The 25540-nt window shown below is 41.5% G+C and overlaps 1 protein-coding gene across 8 annotated transcripts in view; it reads left to right on the top strand.

Annotated features, from left to right (window-relative positions):
* Positions 1 to 25540, top strand: part of PDE8B (phosphodiesterase 8B) — a 329639-nt gene that overhangs the window by 193098 nt on the left and 111001 nt on the right. The window contains exon 1 of one of the 8 annotated variants that reach the window (XM_056541698.1): positions 12981 to 13147. The exons of the other annotated variants lie outside the window; for them this stretch is intronic. Coding sequence (XP_056397673.1) covers positions 13145 to 13147 — 3 coding nt within the window. The 5' untranslated portion in view covers positions 12981 to 13144. Of the gene's footprint in view, positions 1 to 12980; positions 13148 to 25540 lie in introns of those variants that run through there. 8 annotated transcript variants of the gene reach the window in all.

The raw sequence follows: 25540 nt of genomic DNA, 5'->3' as shown, positions 1-25540 counted from the left end.
ACTTTGGCTATTTCATTGCCTTGCATTATGTGCTCTTTGTACCCTTTCTGTGTTATATACTTAATAAAAAAAAATTTGAATTCGAAAAAATCTTAATCCTTCCAGTACTTATTAGCTGCTGAATACTACAGAGGAAATGGTTTTCTTTTTGTAACACAGTGCTCTCTGCTGACATCATGACCACAGTGCTCTCTGCTGACATCTCTGTCCATTTTAAGAACTGTCCAGAGTAGGAGAAAATCCCCATAGCAAGCATATGCTGCTCTGGACAGTTCCTAAAATGGACAGAGGTGTCAGCAGAGAGCACTGTGGTCATGATGTCAGCAGAGAGCTCTGTGTGCCAAAAAGAAAACCATTTCCTCTGTAGTATTCAGCAGCTAATAAGTACTGGAAGGATTAAGATTTTTTTAATAGAATTAATTTACAAATCTGTTTAACTTCCTGGCACCAGTTGATTTAAAAAAAAAAAAGTTTTCCATGGGAGTACCCCTTTAATCACATTCGGTGTGGACTCTAGTTGTTCCACGAGACACTCTTGCGTTTCCCTCTCCAAGAGTCTCTTCTTCTTTGTCCCTCTGCCCCTCCTGACACGCCGTCTAATGAGAGAGGACTCGGGACTGGAAGGCGGCTAGTGTCCATCTGATTCTGACCTCCCTGAGATTCGTCTGATAGACGCATTGTCCGAGTCTGTAGTGCAAAAATCGGACAATTGGCGTTTTGGCTGTGCATTCCTCCAGCCACCTGTATTTCTCCAATTCTTCTTTTGTAGCTTTCGGGTATTCAAAGAAAACACTTGGGTATTGTCGGAATTGGACTTGTCCCTCATAAATTTATCTCTTTTCTTTTCCTTCGTTTCAATCTGGACCAACAACATTTTCTTCTCCAGTTTTTTGTGAAATGCACTAGCTACAGCTTCTGTCACACTAGTGCGGTGCTCAGTCTTAGCCTTACAAAGTGCTGTGGTAACGGTCTCATACTCAGACTGATTCTGGGTTAGAGCCAGCTATGTCAGCTTGCTGGCATGCTTGAGGTATGCTTTATTCCACACTTCCATAGAGCCAGGTGAATCATGGAATTGAGATGGAGCCTTATATACACGTAAACCGCGAGGTGTATCGACAAATCCTTTGCATTTTCTAGATTTGTCTGTGATGCTCTGCATTTCATACTGAGCCACAATGAGTTCCATTACGAAGATGATTGGTATAAACAGGAGACCGACACTGATGGGCACGCCGGTCTCCTGTACATATGCCAATCTCTTTTTGTCTATTTTCGAGCAAAGATACATCTTCTCGGATTCCAACCCTTACACCAAACACATAAAACTACTTCTACATTATGTAGATGATATTCTAGTGGTGTGGGAGGCTTCGGAGAAGTTGTTTCAAGACTTTGTGAGTTTTCTAGACCAAGAGAACAATGTAAACATGTTGTTCACATATGTTTTTGGAAAAGACTAACTAGGCTTCCTAGATATAAAGCTGAGAATAGAGGATAGGCAATTAATCACTACGGGGTACCTTAAAAAGATAGCAAAGAATGCCTTACTCCATTTCCGAAGCTCTCATCCGTTTCATGTAAAGAGAGGAATTCCTTACTCCCAGTTTCTAAGACTGAAGCGCATTAATAGCAGCACTACCTTTGCAGAGCAGGCTTAGGATCTAAAAAAGAGATTGCTAGAGAGAGGTTATCCTTGTACTGTCATTAAAGAAGGTTTCACTCGTGCTGAGGCCCGCAATAGACAGTCTCCGGAACATGCAAAAGGTTTGTATTCTCATTGGAGAATTTTAACATGAATAGTACAATAGCTGCTGCTATACAAGGACATGGTACATTGTTCATTCTGATTCAGATTTGAAAAGCAGAGCCAGTGCTGGACCACTCATCACGTACTGAAAGAATTTCACTTTAAGAGATAAATTAAAAGCCTTACATCGTAAAACTGTAGGAGAGCCTCCAAAGAATTTGGAGAGTAAAGCCGCCCCGGTAGGGAACAGACCCTGAGGTAGCTGCTCTTTTTGTAGTTACAGGATGCCCAGCAAGAATGTTGTGATTGGGGGTCATTCCCATTTTATTAAGCAACTCATTACCTGTCTGACCACATATGTTGTGTATGTTTTGTTTTGCCAATATGGGCTCTTTTATGTGGGAAAGACCATCAGGCAGCTTCGGGTGCACATTCGCGAACATTTGCATTCTGTTAAAACAGGTAATGGCGCCCCCTGATGGATCGCCCACATGAGAGAGACACATGCAGCGAACTGCAGAGGTGTTTGGTTTACTGGCCTCGAACGGGTTAATGTTCCGGTATGTGGTGGAGATAGACATAATCTTCTCCTACACAGAGAGGCCCACTAGGAGCCTTAGGTCCAATAGGTCTGAATGACTGATACGATTTGAACCCGTTCTTGTAAAATAACTATTAATTTGTAAGAAACAGTCTATTGGTTTTTAACTGTATGTTTATATATTGCTATAGTTACCCACCCCTGTTACGTATTTGAAGCATCAGTGGTAGGAGAATGTGTAGCGTCAGCTAGAGGAAGTGCGTCATCACGCACAAAACGTTCCGCATGCTCCCTGCTGTCTGCACAATCCCCTGACCTGTGTGTGTCTCTGCACAATTGAAGAATAAAGTCACCCCGTTTCACGGTGAGTGCCATCTTCTCGTTCTTTATGCTGTTTGGATATTCCAATTTATACCTTATTGTGTCTATAGTGTTCAGTAGACCAAGGGTAGTTTACTTGTAATGTGTTATGTTTGGTCTGTTTTACACCAGTAAATGTCTGTACGAGTATTGACAGAAATCAGACTAAACATAATTATAATTAGACTAAGGTTGGTCTATTGAACCCCATGGTTTATGAGATGGTACCTAGACACATTCTTACAGCATATAGCCAAAATATGATGTGAACAGCTCCACAGTGCAACAATGCTAACCACTGAGCCATCATTTCTTATATTGAAGAAATATTTTAAGCCAGTCATTTGTTTATTAAAGTAAAGCTTCTCTTTCTCTTTAGAAAGATGTTCTGCAGCAACTAGGGTTTGTATTTTACTATGCTATATTCCACCTACTTTTAGAATCTCATCATACAGAAGGTTTTTCTCCTCCGTGATTGCCTTCAAGCTCCCGTGTCCTCCTCAGCAATAGGAGAGTTTATCATAAAGACTTATATGCCGATACTATAAATTATTAGGAATGGGCCTGCAGCTTTATGTTTCTTTTAAGGTCATGGAATTCCATTAAACAATAGACGCTCACCGATCTTTGCTTCTCATCAGAAATCCATCATACTAGGTTAGTAACCCGGGGTACAGCCTGAAATGTGCTATGTCCCTCAGTTCTTAAAGGACAAGTATCATGTTTAAAAACGTATCCCCCTATCTCAGTGCTTCCCAAACGCGGTCCTCAAGCACCCCCAACAGGTCATGTTTTCTGGATTTCCTTAGTCTCTCACAGGTGATACAATTATGGTCAGTGAATCAGGCATCACCATAGTTATATCACCTGTGAAAGACTAAGGAAATCCAGAAAACATGACCTGTTGGGGGTGCTTGAGGACCGCGTTTGGGAAACACTGCCCTATCTGAAGAATAGGGGATACGTTTTAGATTGTGGGGGATCCGAGTGCTGGGGCCCCCTGCGATCTCCTTTTAGAGCCCCGGCTCTCCTTTACAGTGGCGCGTCACGACCCCCGCCCAAAACGGGGGCCACCACGCCCTTTCTATATAGTTCTATGGGAGAGCTGAAGATTGACAAACGGCTCTCCCATATAGCTATATGGAGGAGGCGTAGCGGCCCCTGCTTCGGGTGGGGGTCATGACATGCCACTGTAAAAGAGACTAGGGTTCTAAACAGGAGATCTAAAACTTCGGTTAGGGGATAATAATTTTTTTTTACATGATACTTGTCCTTTAAGATACTAACACATTGAGAACAATATCAGCCATACATGAGGCATTTCCCTCTCTTATTATAGACATAGATACCAATGGGGCTGTGAGATCCAAATACATGGATATTTCAGTAATGGTCCAGACCCGAGATAAGACCATAAGTGATACATGAGACTGCAATATGATTGTTGCCGGCAGTGTACAGCTCATTTGTTATTAATTACATCACTGCCTTTCTAATTCTTCAATACTTTGTGGCTTAGGAAGGAGACCCCAGGGAGTGCAGATAATAGAATGAAGATGATTGTTGTATGCTTAGTCTGGAAACACACTGCTTTAGATTAGGTTCCACTGTTAATATTGATTCGGGATTGAAAATGTATACACAGGACTTACAAATATGACAATAAGAGGTTGTCATACACCTAAAGATACACATATACATTAAAGGTGTACTCCGGCCCTAATACATCTTATCCCCTATCCATAGGGGGCAGGGCATGATGTCACACGAGTGCGGAGTCATGACGTCACGATACTCCGGCCCCGTGGTCGTCACGCTTCAAACTCGGAGTCTCCAGCGCTGTGGAGAGCTCACAAAGGTGGGTACAGAATGACAGATTGCAGGTGCCCCAAGCGGCGGGACCCCGTGATCACACATCTTATCCCCTATCCTTTGGTTTGGATAGGGGATAAGATGTATTTGGGCCGGAGTACCCCTTTAAAGATGGCCCAAAGTGTCGGGGTTAGAACAGTCAGGTATGTTGACTTAAACATACCTGATCCCCTTGTTCTTGGGGAGATAAGCCACAACCAGATTGGCCTGACAGCGCCCCCCCCCCCCTCTCTTTATTCAAATTGCATGTACACCTAGCCAAGCTGACTGTTCATGTGTATGACAGAGATCAGGAGAGATAGCTGTCCCAGAAGATTAGCTGGGATGCCCTGAATTCTTCTTGGCTAGAACAGCTTAAAGGGGTACTCCACTGGAAAAAAATTTTTTTAAATCAACTGGTGCCAGAAAGTTAAACAGATTTTTAAATTACTTCTATTAAAAAATATTAATCCTTCCAGCACTTTTCAGCTGCGGTTATGATCCACAGGACAGTTTCTAAAATGGACAGAGGTGTCAGCAGAGAGCACTGTGGTCAGACAGAAAGGAAATTCATAAAGAAAAGAACTTCCTGTGGATCATATAGCAGCTGAAAAGTACTGGAAGGATTAAGATTTTTTAATAGAAGTAATTTACAAATTAAACTTTCTGGCACCAGTTGATTTAAAAAAAGAGATGTTTTCCAGTGGAGTACCCCTTTAAAGCAGTTTTCCCCTCTTTCAAAATTGACGGACTATCCTTTGAATAGGCTATTAATATTGGATAAGTGCCCCACTGATCAGCAGTAAGGGGCCACAGTGCTCAAGGGTAGGGGACACAACTGCAGTACCTAGCGCAGCCATTATGAAAAGTACAGCGTGTACTTTCATGAGCATGTGTAAACAATGGAGAGGCTGCAGCCACTGCAAACATTAGGTCTGAAAGTTGGACCCTCACCCATCTAATATTGATGGCCTATCCTTATATAGTCCAGAAATACCAACTGGTCAACTAACTGCTTTATACATAAACTAATCTAATAGCAGGGCTATCCAATGTCTAAAGAATAATGCTATACAAATAATGTTTAGATTGATGGTGGTTATTAGCTTCAAATGCCAGGTAGGTGGTACCTGCTTCAGCAGCAATGTCCGATGTGGCTACACAGGTTAGCACACCGGCCTTGCAAGACACCCATTAAAAGCAAAAGAGGTCATTGTGTACACTATTTTCTGTATAGGGGACAGAGGCACAACGCTGCATTCAAAGCTTCTTGCTCCTGTACAACTGCACTGGATGGAAACTGTGCCAGATCACCGGACATATGCGCACTTATTTCTAACAGTGACTGTTATCAGTCATATTGGGCTAACCATTTCTATCTATAGCCAACCTAACTGTAAGGCCCCTTTCATACTATAAAATGTATCCGTTTTAAAGATCCGTTCAATGTTCCATTATAAAAACCCTGAAAATCGGCCGTTAAACGGCAGTTACAAAATCCCATACGGCCGTTAGAAAATCCCATTATAGTCTATGGGATTTTTACATTATCCGTTTTAACCCGTTATAGCCAGTTATTAATAATGGATGTTATTTTGTGACGGGAGAATGAACGGAAGAAATAGCGCATTGAACGGATCTTCAAAACGGATATTTTATAGTGTGAAAGCAGGCTAAGAAAGGAGCCCCCAATGAGTGAGGTGATCTCCATTTATATGTGGCGGATCAAAAGAACATGCATAATTTGGATGTAAAATTCTCTTTAAACTTCCATCTTAATCTTAACATTCATGGCCAAGTTTCTTTTGGAAATCCTTTACCGAGTGAATATTATGATTTAGATTTGTGTAGCAAAAACTTTCCAAGATTTCTTTAATCTTTCAACTTAATCTTAGGAAGAAGATGTACTTGACTGTGAAATCCCTTGATGTTACCCAATTATTATTTTTCTGAGGAAACAAAGTATATTATTTTGTGTAACTGATACTTTTAGAATAAAAAGGGACGTGCAGCTAGACAAGTTTATCCCCATGAGGTGCTGATGTGACTGATGGAGGGGAGAACATGTGGCTTTTGTTACTTTTATGGACCCATTCTCATGCAGCTCTCCAGTTTTTTTTTTTTTTTTTGTAGTTACGGTTCTTTTCACATGAATATGTTTGCTTTGGTGAATGTTTCAGTGATAATATTATCATAACCAATATGTGTTATCTGCCCCCCATCAACTTATACTGACTAGTATAATGTGCATGCTTATGCCAATGGGGGATGACACTGCTCAAGGTGTTATACCGTAGTGTTGCAGGGACCACAATGTGCTGGCAATAGGCCCTTTGAGTTTAATGGACCAAATGTAGTCAACTAATGACTATTTTTTGGTCCATTTGCCGCAAGTATATGTAAATTTTTGGGGACTTAAAAGCACATTAATCCCTGCTATTGAGTCTTGCTAAATAAATGCATACATGCAGACAGAGGTGTAACTTGTAGCTTCTGGGCCTGATACAAAATATGCAACAGGGCCCTATGTGCCAATTACAATACTGATCTCTTATGGGGCAGATGTGCTTTGGGGCACCCATATGCACCAGGGCCCCGATGCAACTGCTACCTCTTCACCCCCTATAGCTACACCCCTGCATGCAGAACGTAGACCTAGGTTAAAGTCAATACGTCTGCTGCCAGTATGCCCCAGAAACATCGGCATACCTTAAAGGAAGGGTTACTCCACAAGAATTTTTTTTAATCAACTGGTGCCAGAAATTTAAACAGATTTGTAAATTATTTCTATTAAAAAATCTTAATCCGTCCTGTACTTATCAGCTGCTGTATGAGCCACGGGAAGTTCTTTTCTTTTTGAATTTCCTTTCTGTCTGACCACAGTGCTCTCTGCTGACAACTTTGTCCATGTCAGGAGCTGTCCAGAGCAGGATAGGTTTTCTATGGGGATTTGCTCCTACTCTGGACAGTTCCTAAAATGGACAGAGGTATCAGCAGAGAGCACTGTCGTCAGGCAGAAAGGAAATTTAAAAAGAAAAGAACTTCCTGTGGAGCATACAGCAGCTGATAAGTACTGGAAGGATTAAGATTTTTAATAGAAGTAATATACAAATCTGTATAACTCTCTGGCACCAGTTGATTTAAAAAAAAAAAAAAAAGGTTTTCTGTGGAGTAGCCCTTTAACAGGTTGCCAAAGAATGCCTCCAGTGTACTGGTTAAATGCAATGTGAACCTACGTATTAATGAAGAACAAGTTACCAGGACTCTACATTATATATAATGGAGAACTAGGTTAGGCTTTCCTCTGGACCTTTCAGGGTTAAAAACTATAGGGCTCAATGTTTCCAGCAAGTAAAGGATAGTATATGGCTAGACAGTAAGGAAGGGGCCCTTCCTTATGCTAAAGTCCCTTGGCCTGAAATACCCTGCCTATATGGAGCACTCGCTCTGACAAGAGAAACCCTGAACAATGATATTTAGAATAAAGAAAAGAAGGGGAAAAAAATTAAACAGAGAATATCAATACTGTTGAAAAAAAAAACAATGTGAAGAAATAGCCACCTCTATGGGTTACTGATCAATCAAATATATACAATAAAGAACTAAAAAAATCTAATGATCTTAGTCCAGTGAACGGTCAAATGTTAAAGCTCAATGGATTGCAAATAACTGAAATAGTTAGCACCTCCATTAATATGATGAAGATAAATGTGCTGCTGTGGCAAGTACCAAATATACAAAAGAAAAAGGTTGAAGTAGCACTTTGCAAACGCTAAGGCACATGAGCACAGTACACATAACTATAACTGTAAATTTGAGGCTGTTTTTGATCAGAACGTGCCCCCATCCACCTTGCAGAGGTGGCCTCATTTCAGATGGAACCCTAACATTTTAATCACTCACCTCTCCTGGGCTAAAAGGGGTTATCCACCATAAGGTGATTTTAGTACGTACCTGCCAGATAGTAATAGACATGTTTAGGAAGGATCCGTGCTTGTCTTGGAGCTAAATGGCTATGTTGTGAGATTACTGTAATGCTGTGGCTATCTTTTTGTGAACTGGGTATTTCCTGTTGGAGTTCATTCTATCAAACTACATAACCCATGAAAATAACAGAAAAATTGCGAGACCACCGTCACACACAGGTACAGACACTATGTTATGAACTACCCTAACTTTACAGCCCCTGTATCATAGTCAAATAAAATAAAAAAAATCCTGGAATACACCTTAAAGGTCTACAACTGGGTGCATGCAGGATCCAGCTACCTGATTAAACTACCATGTGATTGGGAATGAGTTCAATGGACTCCTAAAACATTAGGGTTCTCACTTAATACAACACTAATTCAACATCATTGTACACAATGGTTGAACACATACAGCTTACAAATGGTCATGAATCATAACAGATTCTTAATTTTTTCCATACACTTTAGAGACCTAAGACTCCAACAGGTTTCTCTTGTAAGATACAGAGGGTTCCTCAGGGAAAGAATGAATGGTAGTTATCAGAATATTCGCTAGTAGATAAGAATGCACAAACTCCCATTGAGAGCAGTGCATCCAAAAAAATTCTTATCATAAAGTCCATGTAATCATTAAAGGCATGGGTATTCATCCAAGACAGGTAAACCATGACACATTATGATTTACAAAAAAAACACCCACCAAATCATAAAGGCCCAGTTTGAGACAAAAATGTATCTAACAGCGACCAATAACAGCTCAGCTTTTGTTTTACCAGAGCAATATGAGAAATATAAGTTGAGCTGTGATTGGCTATTATCTGTCTGTGAGACAAAAAAACAAACAAAAAAAACAGCTGTGAATAAAATGCCCTTAAAGTGTGCCAAAAAAAAGCATACCTGTCTGATCCCACAGAAGAAATAAATAGGTTTCTCAGTTCCTAATCCTGACCATCTACATGCAATTTTTATGTTTCTATCACCTATATTTATTATAAAAATCCCTCTTTTCATTAGCTCACAGTGTTAGAAATCCTCTCAGGGGAAGGGCCCTCCCTTGTGGTGGTGGGAGGTGATTGGTCCCTCTGCTCATGCAGCCTTATCCATGAGCCATCTATTGTCCATGACTCATGGACAAGCCTGAAGCTGCTGCAGGACTGGTAAGTGTCCCAGTAGGAATGGGGACCCCTAATGGTGGGATTTTCAGGAGCGGTTTTTCATTATTAAATATTCCAAATTTGTTAAACAACCATATTACAAAAGGTCTTTCATTTTCATCAGTAACAACATATAAAAAGTTTTTGGATCTGACAGTGCTCTTTTAAAAAACAAACGAAAAAGTATAAATATTCCTCCATAAAAAACGAAAAACCAAAAATCCTTGAATGCTTGATGTTCACTTTGCTTGTAAAACAGTTATTGAGCCTTAAAATACAGTGTTTGATCTGGTTAACCTCTTAAGGACCAGGGTTTTTTCTGTTTTTGCACTTTAATTTTTTCCTCCTTACATTTAAAAAATCATAATTCTTTCAATTTTGCACCTAAAAATCCATATAATGGCTTATTTTTTTGCGCCACCAATTCTACTTTCCAGTGACATCAGTCATTTTACCCCAAAACGGAACAAAACGGAAAAAATAAATCATTGTGCAACAAAATTGAAGAAAAAACACAATGTAAATTTTGGGGGCTTCTGTTTCTACGCAGTACATTTTTCTTTAAAAATGACACCTTATCTTTATTCTGTAGGTCCATACGATTAAATTGATACCCTACTTATATAGGTTTGATTTTGTCGTACTTCTGGAAAAAATCATAACTACATGCAGGAACATGTATACCCCTACAACTTTTTTATTTTTTCGTGTATGGGGCTGTATGAGGGCTCGTTTTTTGCACTGTGAGCTGAAGTTTTTAGCGGTACCATTTTTGTATAGATCAGACTTTTTGATCGCTTTTTATAAATTTTTTCATGATATAAAAAGTGACCAAAAATAAGCTATTTTGGACTTTGGAATTTTTGTGTGCGTACGCCATTGACTGTGCGGTTTAATTAATAATATATTTTTATAATTCGGACATTTCCACACGCGGTGATACCACATATGTTTATTTTGATTTACACTGGTTTTTTTTTTAAATGGGAAAAGGGGAGTGATTCAAACTTTTATTAGGGGAGGGGTTAAATGATCTTTATTCACTTTTTTTTTTCACTTTTTTTTTTGCAATGTTATAGCTCCCATAGGGGGCTATAACACTGCACACACTGATATTTTGCATTGATCAATGGTTTCTCATAGGAAACCATTGATCAATGATTCTGCTGCTTGACTGCTCATGCCTGGATCTCAGGCACTGAGCAGTCATTCGGCAATCGGATACCAGGAGGCAGGTAAGCTTGTGTCCTACAGCTGTTCGGGATGCCGCAATTTCACCACGGCGGTCCCGAACAGCCCCCTGAGCTAGCCTGTGGTTGTTTAGTTTCACTTTAGACGTGGCAATCAACTTTGAACGCCACGTCCACAGGGTTAATAGCGCACGGCGATCAGTTCCACGCGCTATTAGCCATAGGTCCCGGCCTCTAACAATAACTAACAACAGCGGGGCCCGACCCGCTATGAGTTATAGAAAGGGAAAGAACCCAGGACGTACAGGTACACCCTTGGTCCTTAACAGGTTAAAGGGGTACTCCGGTGGAAAACAAATGTTGTTTTTTTAAATCAACTGGTGCCAGAAAGTTAAACAGATTTGTAAATTACTTCTATATAAAAATCTTAACTCTTCCAGTACTTAGCTGCTGTTTACTACAAGGAAATTTATTTTTTTATTTATTTTCAGTCTGTCCACAGTTCTTACTGCTGACACCTCTGTCCGTGTTAGGAACTGTCCAGAGCAGGAGCAAATCCCCATAGCAAACCTTTCCCCCTCTAGACCGTTCCTGACATGGACAGAGGTGTCAGCAAAGAGCACTCTGGTAAGATTAAAAAAGAAAAGAACTTCCTCTATATTTTACAGCAGCTGATGAGTACTGGAAGGATTAAGATTTTTAAATAGAAGTAATTTACAAATCTGTTTAACTTTCTGGCACCAGTGTATCTAAAAAATTTAAAGCTTGTAGCGTCTGATGTCTTCATCCAACTTCGCTAACAGATCAATAATGCAGGGGGTCACAGAGCAGTGTTTCCTAACCAGCATTCCTCCAGCTGTTGCAAAAATACAACTCCCAGCATGTCCGGACAGCCAAAGGATGTCTGGACATGCTGGAAGTTATAGTTTTGCAACAGCTGGAGACATGCTGGTTGTTAAAAACTGGCATAGAGTAATAAGATAGGATCATCAGGGCTGTTTTTCCTCCATGTAATCATTTTTCAGCCCAGGTCTGAAATATATGGCACTGTAAAATAAATATATTAAAAAATATATATATATATATTAAAAAACGAATTCTAATTTTAAGTGCAAATCTTTGAATAAAAAAAGCATTAAGTCAATTTTTATTATAACCATTCCTATTGATAAAATAATATAACTAACAATTAAATAAGATATTCATCTAAAATATTGCTACATGGCGGAGCAGGCATGAAGGACGTTCTTCCCCCTATTAGTCCATAATAAGATCAGGGAGCAGAGCCAATTAACTGGATCTAAACACAGCGAACAATGAAAACAGAACAGTAAAAAAAAATCAACTGGTGCCAGAAAGGTAAACAGATTTGTAAATTACATCTATTTAAATTGCTCCACAGGAAGTTCTTTTCTTTTTAAAACAAATTTCAGTCTGACCACAATGCTCTCTGCTGACACCTCTGTCTGTCTCAGGAACTGCCCAGAGCAGGAGAGGTTTGCTATGCGGATTTGCTCCTGCTCTTGACAGTTCCTGAGACAGACAGAGGTGTCAGCAGAGAGCACTGTAGTCAGAAAGAAAAGAACTTCCTGTGGAGCATTTAGCAGCTGATAAGTACTGGAAGGGTTAAGATTTTTAAGTAGCAGTAATTTACAAATCTGTTAAACGTTCTGGCAACAGCAGTTGATTAAAAAAACATTGTTTTTCACTGAAGTACCCCTTTAAATCCTCTCATGGATCGTTTTTTTTTTTTTTTGGGAGGATAGGTGCCGGCAACATGTTCATGATTTCTCTATTAATCAGCGATGGATGTAAGGCCTTGTTTACACTGCTGGCAGGCTCCATTATGTGGAGCTCCGTCAGCAGTTTCGTCAATTTTTTTCTCAGCTAAATGCCTGTAAAATTACCGGATCACCGATGGACCCCATGCAAGTCAATGGGGTCCGTCGGGACCCAGCAGTAGCCGTTTGCATCCAAACAGTTTCAGGGTCCATTTGGCTCAAAAATAAATAAATAAATAAAGAGCCGAAAGGACTCTGTACGGGTCGAATGCAAACGGCAATGTGAATCTAGCCTAAGTCAGATTACTAATGGACATTGAAGGAGGTCTTACTCATGAGTCCACATTCATGATCCTCCCTCTAGGAGTAAGATGTAAAGAGCTGTAAAGAGACGATCCTGCCCTGGAGGACTCCACACAAATGCTCAACCATTGGTTCGAAAGGATATTGTGCAGCACTACACTTCACCTGAAGTGGCCACTGTAGGGGAGTTGAGCAGACAAGAAGTTAAACCTGGAGCAGTTGGCAGATCACCGTAGAGGCTTGATGGTAAGAAAGAGTTTCTGTTGTTGGTCCATTCCTTTTCTTGGGTTTATTTTGCACATCATTTGTCTAAACCATTCTTGACTGATCATATCATTAAAGGGGCTGACCCTTCAATGTACCGTTTTCGGGATCCTCATCTCCTGGCCAGAGTGGAGAGGGTTTACAAAAAGCGTTTCTCATCCTGGAGGACTTGTCCAGTCCTAAATTACACAGATGACCCATTGATATGAATTAGTACTGTGCAATACTTAAATAGGTACTGTCAGAATCAAAAAATGTTTTTTAAAAGGTTGTACACCTTGGCAGAACATTATTTTTCTAATATACTTCATAAACAAATGTATCTACTTTTTAGGGAAATCATACCATCCAAAATATATTCCTGTCTGGCTGCAGTATCATCTTTGTCCTAGCTGAAGCACAGGCTGGGACAAAGTCCAATAAGTGAGGACGGGACTAGCACTCCTCTGTGCTCACTCCTGTCCTATCAGACTGCCGTATGAAAACAGAGAGGAGGGGGTTACAGGGCAGCCTGCAGATATTAGAGACCCAGCAAAGCATAGCAGACTGGGGAGTGAGGGTGGGCTCAGTGCTTGCCTTGAACATGCCCCTCCTAAACAGTGAATGTCAGAATGAGTGTACAGCAGAACAGAGGGATTTGTGAGCCAAATACAGAAGCTAGACACATAAAAAGACATGTAAAGTATCTGGGTGACCTAGTGATAATTCCAGGGATTTTTTTTATTTGACTATGCTACAGGGGCTGTAAAGTTAGTTTAGTTCATAATATAGTGTCTGTATCTGTGTGTGACGGTTTTCTCTCAATGCTTATGTGATTTTTCACCCCAATATTTATTTTCAACAGCATACAAAATGACTGTTGTCTCAGATTTTTCCCAGGTTGCAATGTGGCCGAGACCTGACTCACTAGTCAGCTGATGACAGGGAGCTTGTCTGCTTCAATGGGTGGAGCGATCGCTTGGTGGGAGAGAGATTAATCTGCACCAATGCAACAGCTGTAGGGACCCTGATCGAAAACCACAGGTCTTTTGAATGGATGCAGCTCATTTATGTTTCAATGGGTGGGTTAGCTGATGTGTGGGAGGGAGGAAAATGGAATTATGGGATTTGTAGGCAAAGAAGAAATCTCAAAAAGGAAATGCCGGTTCACAAAAAGCTAGCCACAGTATTATGGTAATCTCACAACATAGCCATTTAGGCCCAAGACAAGCGCAGATCCTTCATTATGGTGGATAACCCCTTTAACATATATAAGCATTATTTTTTCTGTGATATGACAGGTTCACATCCCTCTGAAGGTGCTGCAGAGAAAGAGAACCCGAACTGCCAGGTTTCTCCCAGCAATTACAGCTGATTGCGGGGGATCCCTTTAATAAACCCAGTTTTTTTTTTCAAGACACTTCATGCAACAAATCTGCAACATTTTAATCCCATGTGAACATACCCTAAGGGTCAGTTCAAATATCCTTATTTTTTGCCGCAGCAGATTTTGCTGGCCATTGACTTCAATGGGTAGCAAAATCTTCTGCAGCAAAAATATTAAGTACTACAGTTATCTTCTAGAACAATGTTTCCCAACCAGGGTGCCTCCAGCTGTTGCAAAACTACAACTCCCAGCATAACCGGACAGCATGTACAAATTGAAAGGGAGAGGAAACTGCATATTAGTAGGCTGGAGATTTTCCACCACATTTAGCTCCAGTGCATGTTTATGCACGTGCCTGTATAACACCAAGCGATGAAACTCTACAGTCAGTAGTCACATTAAAATGGAGCAGAGGCTCGGTGACTCAATTTTGCAGCTGTGGTGTGCCACGGGTGTAGTGAGGTAGATGCGGGGCAGATGTTAAGACCCAAGGGGTAGATGGTATTAATCCCTTTGTGTTCGTGATGCCAGGGCATGGTTTTCCTATATAACTACGCAAAGGTATTACCGCTAGTCCTAGGTCAGGCAGGGGGCAATAAAGAGTCCAAGGTCAGGTTAAGGGTAACGGTAGCTTTTACTGACACTAGACAGATGGGGCAGTCTATGCAGTTCAGCCAATATCCCAGAGAGGTGGCCAGTGACACAGAGGGACCTTGAAGGCTTTGTGGGACTTGCAGTGACTTGACAGACTATATTGCAGGCCATTGAATAGACAGTAGACTTGACTTGATTGACTTGATGACTGACAATTAGATGACTTTAGCTTAATTGCAATTGACAGGTGGCTGTAGACTTTAGGCTTGAAGAAGTAGCAAAGAGCTAAGAGGAAAAAAAAAAAGCGATTGCAGCTCCTCCCATTCTTATATTGGGGGGCTGTGCAAGGAGCCCAGAGGTCACTAGAGAGGTTACCTGGTCACTGGGTTCACTGGGTAACAATCATATGACTTAAACATGTGACCTAAACATAATCATGTGACTAGCAATAAAGGTCCTTTACTCATTATGTGGAAACCCTTTATGGGAAACCTATATACACAGGGGGAGATACTGCAGGAGAGCTCCGGGGACAGACAGGAATTCAACCTGACGGGACCATATCCCGTACTTGGACACCACACAGCCATATGTGCACCTGCAGCTTACTGTGAGAAGGGGAAGAAATAATGTTACTTTACTATTGCCTGGTGAAAACTAGATTTGTTAACAAATCAATGTAAAAAAGTTAAATATATGAACAGATAAAGCAAATCTAGAAATTGGAGGGTTTGATGTGGCTTTTAACCATTTACCATTATTAAAACCTATATGGACGTTTTAGTGAAAGAGCCAGTAGTTTAGGACCCCTCTTTATTAGTAAAACTAAAGGGTCACTGTTCAGATTGATTTCTTTTATGGACTCATGTCGACCAAGTATTACATGGTCACCCATGTGGAACCTGCAGTGATCAGCATTTTGCCAGTCCACATTTAGAGGAGTTGTCCAGTTGGAAAACTCCTTTAATGTAGGTGCAATACATTTCCACCAAAAGCAAGTAGCAGGTTTAAAGGAGAACTCCAGCAAATGTAATTTTAACCATTCTGCCTGGGATGCCAGAATAAAAAAAAAAAAAAACATTAACCTACATTCTGCCGCTCCCCCTGTGCCCCCAATATCAGTCTCCCATCCTTCGGCCTGGTCCTCTTCCGGCTTTTGGTGCCTGACACGCAGGGACGCCATCAGGGGGGTACAACCGGTACCCCAGTAAGGGGCCTAGATCCCCAGGAGGCCCGGCTGGGCCAGAAACTTTTTTTTATTTAATGGCTCCACAGCCACTATACACTGACTGACACTAGTCAGCTGATGACAGGGAGCCTGCTGTGCTTCAATGGGTGGAGTGATCGCTTGGTGGGAGAGATATCAATCTGCAACTAATGCAACAGCTGTAGGCACCCTGATGGAAAACCACAGGTCTTTTGAATGGATTCAGCTCATTTATGTTTTAATGGGTGGGGTGGCTGATGTGTGGAAGGGAGGAAAATGGAATTATGGGATTTTTAGGCAAAGAAGAAAACTCAAACAGGAAATACTAGTTCACAAAAAGCTAGCCACAGTGTTAGGGTAATCTCATGACATAGCCATTTAGCCCAAAGACAAGAGCAGATCCATAGGTGTGCGCACGGGGTGTGCTGGGTGTGCCTGGGCACATCCTAATCAAGCCCAGGGGGGCCCGCAGGAGGCCCTGTCACATTTGGGACATCCCTGTGTCCCGAAAGATCTTTTCAGGACACAAGGATATCCCGGTTACCTTTCTGCGGCCCCGCGTTAACTTTAAAAATGCAGGGGCCGCCGTGTGTGTGCTCATAGGAGAAGAGCAGAGCGGAGCATCGAGGAGGAGGAGGACACGCGCACATGGTAAGTCACCAGCACGCCATCTTTGGTGCTCCTACCACCGCTCCTCCAGTCCAGGGACCTACTGAAGTGGGGCAATACACAGGCATACAGCCTCTAGCCATACACTGTATATGGCTGAAGGCTGTATGTCTGTGGGGGAACTATACTGCATCTAATGTGGGGAACTATACTGCACCTAATGTGGGGGAACTATACTGCCAACCTAATGTGGTTGAACTATACTGCCAACCTAATGTGGGGGAACTTATACTGCACCTATATGAGTGCAGGTCTGTTTATGTATGTGTGCATGCAAGCAAGAGTGTATTTGTGTGTGTGTATATGTGTGTGTGTATGTGTTTTTATATATACGCACGCGCGCGGCGTGAGTTTGTGCTTTAGGGTGCACCACCTAATGCAATAGGCTACACATGCCTATGAGCAGATCCTTCCTAAGCATGTCCATTACTGCCTGCCAAGTACATACTAAAATCCCCTTATGGTGGAAAACCCGTTTAATTCAACTCCGATCACATTCATTCAAAAATTTTAGAAGTCTGGTGATTCTGCAAAACTTTTTTTCAAAATGGTGGCTGCTACTACTAATCCTACACAGATGTATATCAACAGTGACCCACCGACATACGATAATTTCAACATGCGATGACCTTTCAGAGGCCATTGCATGTTGAAGGCTGCATCAACATACAATGTTTTTGTATGTCGGGGCCATCACATAAACGGATATCCGGCAGCTCAGACTGCTTCAGCTGCCGCCGGATAGCTGTTTACGGTGCCCCATGTGCTCCGGTGATAGTCTCTTACCTGTCCTCAGGGCTCTGGAGCGTCCTCTTCGGGATCCCCTGCTTTGCCAGCGCTCTCCTTCATCGTCATCAAGTCGCCGCGCACGCCGTCCCGTCATCCAATAGGAGCGGCGTGCGTAGTGACTTGATGGCGGCGACGGAGAGCGAGGATCCCATACAGCACTGCTGCCACCGCTACTCGCACATCTGGTCCATCACATTCCATTCTGTACTGCTGCTGCCAGAAATATATAAAAAAATAATAAAACCTAGGAGATCCCATTTTCATTACACAATTAATTTATTTAGACGAAATAGAATCTAATGCATCGGGCCCGTAACCTGTTTCACTCATATGTGGCCCTTGAGCCATTTCAAGCATATTCCTTACAGATGGATCAATTCAATGGCAGAAATTCTTCAGAAATTAAAATGAGCAGATTATCTAACAAGGCACTATGTAAAACCCTTAGGTTCCTCACTCACATGCACCGGCCCTGTACAGCTGCAGTCCCTACGGGTTTTTATTACATGATGAAGACCATGCAGTGATCTCTTCCCTTCCTTTTCCTGTCATCATCTTACTGTCAGGGGACCCATTGACAAAAAAGGATAACACAAAACAGACTTTGAGCGAGTGGTCTCCAAACTGGCCCCTCAGATGTTGCAAAACTACAACTTCCAGCATGCCCAGACAGCCAACGGCTGTCCGAGCATTCTAGGAGTTGTTGTAGTTTTGCAACTACATGCTGGGAGTTGTAGTTTTTGCAACATCTGGAGGGCCACAGTTTGGAGGCCACTGTTTCAAGCACAGCCTGAAAGAAACAGGGATCCATACATGGCTGAAAAATTCAACTAAAATATTTAATGAATAATACATTTTGTGGATACATTTTTTTTTTTTATTGATTTATAAACTTCCAGTTTACATTTTAATTCAGTTTATATATTATATAGGCTTTGCTGGAGATGATTTTTCAGTTATAAACACTGTTTCTGTGTTTCTGTGGAATAAGTCTTTTTCCAGGGAACTAAACCCACAGCCCATCCTTTCCCTCTCATCAACCTTTTTAATTGTCTAAATATCATTCGTTAGCTAAATAGAGCAGTTTCCCCTCATTGGTTCTCACATTTATGCATGAAGTAATGGAATGACATCATCCAGCCATCCACTGTGTCTCTGTCCAAATGCCTCTCTGAAAGCAGCCCCCACCCTCCTGAGAGACAGAGACCATGTGGTTTCTACCCTGAACTGATGAGTCATGCTCTCTTTAGTGCTTAAACGGGTACTCCGGTGGAAATTTATTTTTTTACTTTATATTTATAAATCTTAATCCTTCTAGTACTTATCAGCTGCTTTATGCTCCAGAAGAGGTTCTTTTGTTTTTTTATTTCTTTTCTGTCTGACACAGTGCTCTCTGTTGACACCTATGTCCATGTCAGGAACTGTCCAGAGCAGGAGCAAATCCCCATAGCAAACCTCTCCTGCTCTGGACAATTCCTGACATGGACAGAGGTGTCAGCAGAGAGCATGGTGGTCAGACAGTAAAGAAATTCAAAAAGAAAAGAACTTTCTGTGGAGCATACAGCAGCTGATAAGTACTGGAAGGATTAAGATTTTTTTAATAGAAGTAATTTACAAATCTGTTTAACTTTCTGGCACCAGTTGATAAAAAAAAAAAAAATTTCCACTGGAGTACCCTTTTAAGAACTGGGAGGTGTATGCAGACTCAGCCAATCAGACCCCGAACCTCATTCTGGTGGGGCCCAGTAGAGCAGAGCTGCAATAATTGTTGGGAGATGTAAGCAAGGGGATTGCAAAGAATATCAAGCAGCCAGAGAAGACAACAGAGGCCACAGGAGCCATGCATGATTTACAGGGAACATATCTAGAAAGTGTAGTGGCTTTCGGTCTTATATATACTTCCATGGAGTACCCCTTTAAGTGTGAATAACATTGTAGACATTGTATCCCGGAATACCCCTTTATAAGAGTACTCCATTTTAGGAAAATATATTTTGTGTCTGATCACAGCGCGTGCTTGGGAGAGGAGTCCGACTACTCTGAACACCCCCGTGGTCTCCTGCCTCAGCTCCTACCCCGGCTCTCTTGTGAATGGAGTTATGTCGGTGACCTCTATGGGAAAGACAGAATACATCGCTTCGGCTCTCCCATAGCTATACATGGAGTGCACTTGCCAACCACCCCGCTCCATGCATAAGGAGAGTCAGAGCACCATGCAGGAGATCGCAGGGTCCAATCGGTCAGACCCCCGCGATCAGACACTTATCTACTGTGCTTTGTATAGGGGATACCTTTTCCTAAACTGGAGTGTTCCTTTAACGCCCCATGTTTACCATCAGGCAGAGGTGTGTTGGGGACTGGCACTTGGGCCTTGGTGCGACTGCTACCTGTGTACTCCCTATAGTTACAGCCCTGCTCCAATGGGCACAGCTAAGTGCATTGTAACAAGGTATGTGCAGAAAAGGAAAAAAGAAAGGAAACAAAGGGGGCGCTATCTAAGTGCCGTAAATGGTGGTAATCGCAAAGGATGTAAATTTGCGCATACAGGAATTATGGAGCCAAATTAAAGTGTGTGTTAACACACTCACCTTCTAGTGTTGTGCAAGCTCAGGCACAACACTGATGTGGGCTTTCTGAGTGCATGCACTCTAGACGTTCTCCTCTGGGCTGCCAAGCATCTATCCCGATACTCCGTGGTGTCGGTCTGGTAGATAGTGGTGTGGATGCTGGATGACCTCGGCAAGGTGCTTGTCCAGTCCTGGTAAAAACGGCGATGCTTCTCTGGGGCGCCTCCGGATGCGTAGATGCTTCAACTCCCGACCCAGCAATCCTTGGGGACTCACTCTCACTCACACTCTCTCCCTGTCTCTCCACCGGGCGTTGGCAGCTCTACACCAGAGCTGCCAACGCCCGGTGGAGAGACAGGGAGAGAGTGTGAGTGTGAGTGAGTCCCCAAGGATTGCTGGGTCGGGAGTTGAAGCATCTACGCATCCGGAGGCGCCCCAGAGAAGCATCGCCGTTTTTACCAGGACTGGACAAGCACCTTGCCGAGGTCATCCAGCATCCACACCACTATTGTAACAAGGTATACACAGAAAGAAAATACTGAAAAATGTCATCAGATGTTTCCTTTCTCTACCTTGCATTAGCACAATGACAGCCGCAATCTTATTAATTGGATAGATGGTTGGTATGGTTGGTTGAACAACAGATTTACTCTTTGGCTGGGTTCACATGGCAATTGTGCATCAATATTCAGTGGTGAAAAACACTGCAATTCAGTGGTGCACTTCATTTGTTTCAAAGGTAAAATACACCACACTGTGAATTGTGCATTTTGTGCGTATTTTGTTTGTGGGCAAATCAAGTATGTTTGAATAAGTGAGATGTCATTTCAAGTGGATCTCTTTGGTAAGCATCGACCTTTGAATAGACCCATTGAATGTGGTTAACCTGTACCATGACAGCTAGTCAAATACTTGTCAGAATTTAAGGCTGCCCTTGTAATGGGTACACAGCTATGTAAACATAGCTTTTATAAAATCCAATACAGTGATTCCTCAACTTACAATGGCTAAACATACAATAGTTTCAACATACAATGGTCTTTTCTGGACCATTGTAACTTGAAACCAGACTCAACATACAATGCTATGGACAGTCCAGATCTGTGAAACGTATCAATGGCTGGAAGAACCGACCAATTAGAATTGGAATACACTGGCAAAATACCTGCATTACTGAAGTGCATGGACTGACTGGTTGTCTGGTATATATTCTGTACTCTTTACTTGTGCCACAGATCGCTGCTCCTTTAGACACCAGGTAAGGGCAGCTCCATTTAACTTTTTTAAGACATTGCGTGTACTGTACAGGACCCCGAATAAGCTCCTGTCCTCTACATAGACAGGGATTTACAGCTTCCACCAGATCTTTCTTACTTTTATATGTAAGGACTTGCTTTATCTGTATTAGGTATCTACTTATTTTGCTTTAATCCTCATTTTTTCCTATTTTTGGATGACATTTTGGTGGCTTCAGACCCAATTACCATGTTTCCAAATAGTTATGGGCCGACATTTATCATTGTCTTTAGACTTTAGACTGGGCAGGGTTTATTTGTGCCTTTTTTGCGCCTTTTGTTTTATACATTTCTGCTGATTTTGAGTTGCAATCTCTGATTTGGGCAATTCACATGATATGGAATGGTTTTATGAACTGCGCCTTTTTGTGAAAAGGGGCAAAAAAGGTTCAAAACCACCAAAAAGTCTCTAAAACTACACCAGCCCAAATTTCAGAAAATGTGATCTGCACAAAATGTATCAAATGCTCTGCTACAATTTAATACATTTGGTGCTCCTACACATTACCAGCACACAAAAAGGTGTAGAAAAATGCTTCACTTACACCTACAATGATAAATGCTTCACTTACACCTACAATGATAAATGCCCCCCATGGTCTCAGCATATAATGGTTTCAACATACAATGGTCATCCTGGAACCAATTAATATTGTTACATGAGTGACCACTGTACGTGTTACACAGCAGAGAGCTTGGAAGAGGCCATACACAGTAGACAGAAATAGGTTGATGGTTGCACCTGATCACCGGGTGAAAGTTCTTTTCACTAATGCAGCCATATACATTTTAGTCCATATGTGGTCAATGCCGCCACACAAAGGAAGAACTATCTTTGTGAGAACTCGCTGGGAACCTTTTATGGAAAGATTGTTACCAGACTAGCAACCATCAGAAACAATCTTGGCCAACTTCTTTTTGGATGATAATGCTGCGTCATTGGTGGCTAAACTATCATTCCTTGTAAAATTTTACCCAACAAACAATAGTTTTGGTTGAAATCAGCCGTTTTCTTGAATTTTAATGTGTAGGGGCACCTTTAGTCTAGGTAAAATAAAACAGCAATCCTCTCAGTTTGGGCAGGAGTAAACCAGACCTGTTGCAGAGAAGGTGGTGTGCAGTGATATCAGATAACTGCAGCCTGCAGCAGAAAAGATAGGCAGGATAAGCAATGTGATAACCCAATCAGCAGGACAGCGGAGTCTTTCCTCATTATTGGTTGCTTTATCATTATTATAATTTATCATGCTGTTATTGGAGATCTGTGGTCAAGATATCAGAACTTCCTTTGTGGTCACAACAGCATGTGTCCGTGCAACATGATATCACACCCTATAACAGGTGTCATCCATGTACTAGCAATATTGAGAATAGGAAACTGATTATAATCATGATTATAAATCGGCAATTTGGGGTATTCCAGGAAAAAACTTATATATATATATATAGATATATATATATATCTATATATATATATATATATATATATATATATCTATATATATATATATATATATAAAAGTTTTTTCCTGGATAACAGTCTTACATGTACAGTGGGGATCAAAAGTTTGGGCACCCCAGGTAAAAATTTGTATTAAAGGGGTATTCCAGAAAAAAACTTTTTTTATATATATATCAACTGGCTCCAGAAAGTTAAACAGATTTGTAAATTACTTCTATTAAAAAATCCTAATCCTTTCAGTACTTATGAGCTTCTGAAGTTAAGGCTGTTCTTTTCTATCTAAATCCTCTCTGATGACACCTGTCTCGGGAAACGCCCAGTTTAGAAGAGGTTTGCTATGGGGATTTGCTTCTAAACTGGGCGTTTCCCGAGACAGGTGTCATCAGAGAGGATTTAGACAGAAAAGAATAACCTTTACTTCAGAAGCTCATAAGTACTGAAAGGATTAAGATTTTTTAATAGAAGTAATTTACAAATCTGTTTAACTTTCTGGAGCCAGTTGATATATATTAAAAAAAACTTTTTTCCTTGAATACCCCTTTATTGTGCATAAAGAAGCCAAGGAAAGATGGAAAAATCTCCAAAAGGCATCAAATTACAGATTAGACATTCTTATAATATGTCAACAAAAGTAATATTTTATTTCCATAGAAAACAAAAAAAGGGTGTCTGCAAAAGTTTGGGCACCCTGCAGAATTTATAGCATGCAAAGCAGAGACCTGCCAGTGTCATGGATTGTTCTCAATCATCATCTGGGAAGACCAGGTGATGTCAATCTCAAAGGTTTTAAATGCCCAGACTCATCTGACCTTGCCCCAACAATCAGCACCATGGGTTCTTCTAAGCAGTTGTCTAGAAATCTGAAACTGAAAATAGTTGACGCTCACAAAGCTGGAGAAGGCTATGAGAAGATAGCAAAATGTTTTCAGATGTCAATATCCTCTGTTCGGAATGTAATTAAGAAATGGCAGTCATCAGGAACAGTGGTAGTTAAAGCAAGATCTGGAAAACCAAGAAAAATATCAGACATAACAGCTTGCAGGATTGTGAGAAAAACAATTCAAAACCCATGTTTGACTGCTTAATCCCTCCAGAAAGTTCTCGCAGACACTGGAGTTGTGGTACACTATACTACTATAAAAAGATACTTGTACAAATATGGTCTTAATGGAAGAGTAATAGAAGCAAATTAACATATAGACAAGCCTGATGCATTTTGGAAACAAGTTCTGTGGACCGATGAGGTTAAAATTTAACTTTTTGGCCGGAATGAGCAAAGGTACGTTTGGAGAAGAAGGGGAACAGAATTTAATTAAAAGAACCTCTGTCCAACTGTTAAAGGGGTTCTCTGGTGCTTACACATCTTATCCCCTATCCAAAGGATAGGGGATAAGATGCCTGATCGCGGAAGTCCCGCCGCTGGGGACGCCCGTGATCATGCACGCGGCACCCTGATTGCAATCAGTCCCCAGAGCGTGTTCGCTCCGGGTCTGATTACGGGCGACCACCGGGCCGGCGGCGTGTGATGTCATGCCTCTGCCCCCATGTGATGTCACGCTCCGCCCCTCAATGCAAGCCTACGGGAGGGGGCGTGATAGCTATCATGCCCCCTACTGTAGGCTTGCATTGAGGGGCGGAGCGTGACGTCACACGGGGCTTCTCATAGCCTTCTCCAGCTTTGTGAGCGTCAACTATTTTCAGTTTCAGATTTCTAGACAACTGCTTAGAAGAACCCATGGTGCTGATTGTTGGGGCAAGGTCAGATGAGTCTGGGCATTTAAAACCTTTGAGATTGACATCACCTGGTCTTCCCAGATGATGATTGAGAACAATCCATGACACTGGCAGGTCTCTGCTTTGCAAAGGGGGCAGTGCATGCTATAAATTCTGCAGGGTGCCCAAACTTTTGCAGACGCCCTTTTTTTTTTTTCTATGGAAATAAAATATTACCTCGAAATCCACAAGGGATTACATCAAGAGGCGTAAACTGAAGGTTTTGCCATGGCCTTCCCAATCTCCTGACCTCAACATAATTGAAAATCTATGGATAGACCTTAATAGAGCAGTGTGTGACAGACAGCCCAGAAATATCAAAGAACTGGAAGACTTTTGTAAGGAAGAATGGGCAAAGATATCTCAAACAAGAATTGAAAGACTCTTGGCTGGCTACAAAAAGCGTTTACAAGCTGTGATACTTGCCAAAGGGGGCAGTGCAAGATATTAACTCTGCAGGGTGCCCAAACGTTTGCAGACGCCATTTTTTTTTTTTTTTTGTTATTTTGAAAGTGTAAATGATGGAAATAAAATCTAACTTTTGTTGACATATTATAAGAATGTCTAATCTGTAATTTGATGCCTTTTGGAGATTTGTCCATCTTTCCTTGGCTTCTTTATGCACATTAATACAAATTTTTACCAGGGGTGCC

Source organism: Hyla sarda, chromosome 1 (genome assembly GCF_029499605.1).
Source record: "Hyla sarda isolate aHylSar1 chromosome 1, aHylSar1.hap1, whole genome shotgun sequence".
Lineage (NCBI taxonomy): Eukaryota > Metazoa > Chordata > Amphibia > Anura > Hylidae > Hyla > Hyla sarda.
This window is presented reverse-complemented; position numbering and strand designations above follow the sequence as displayed.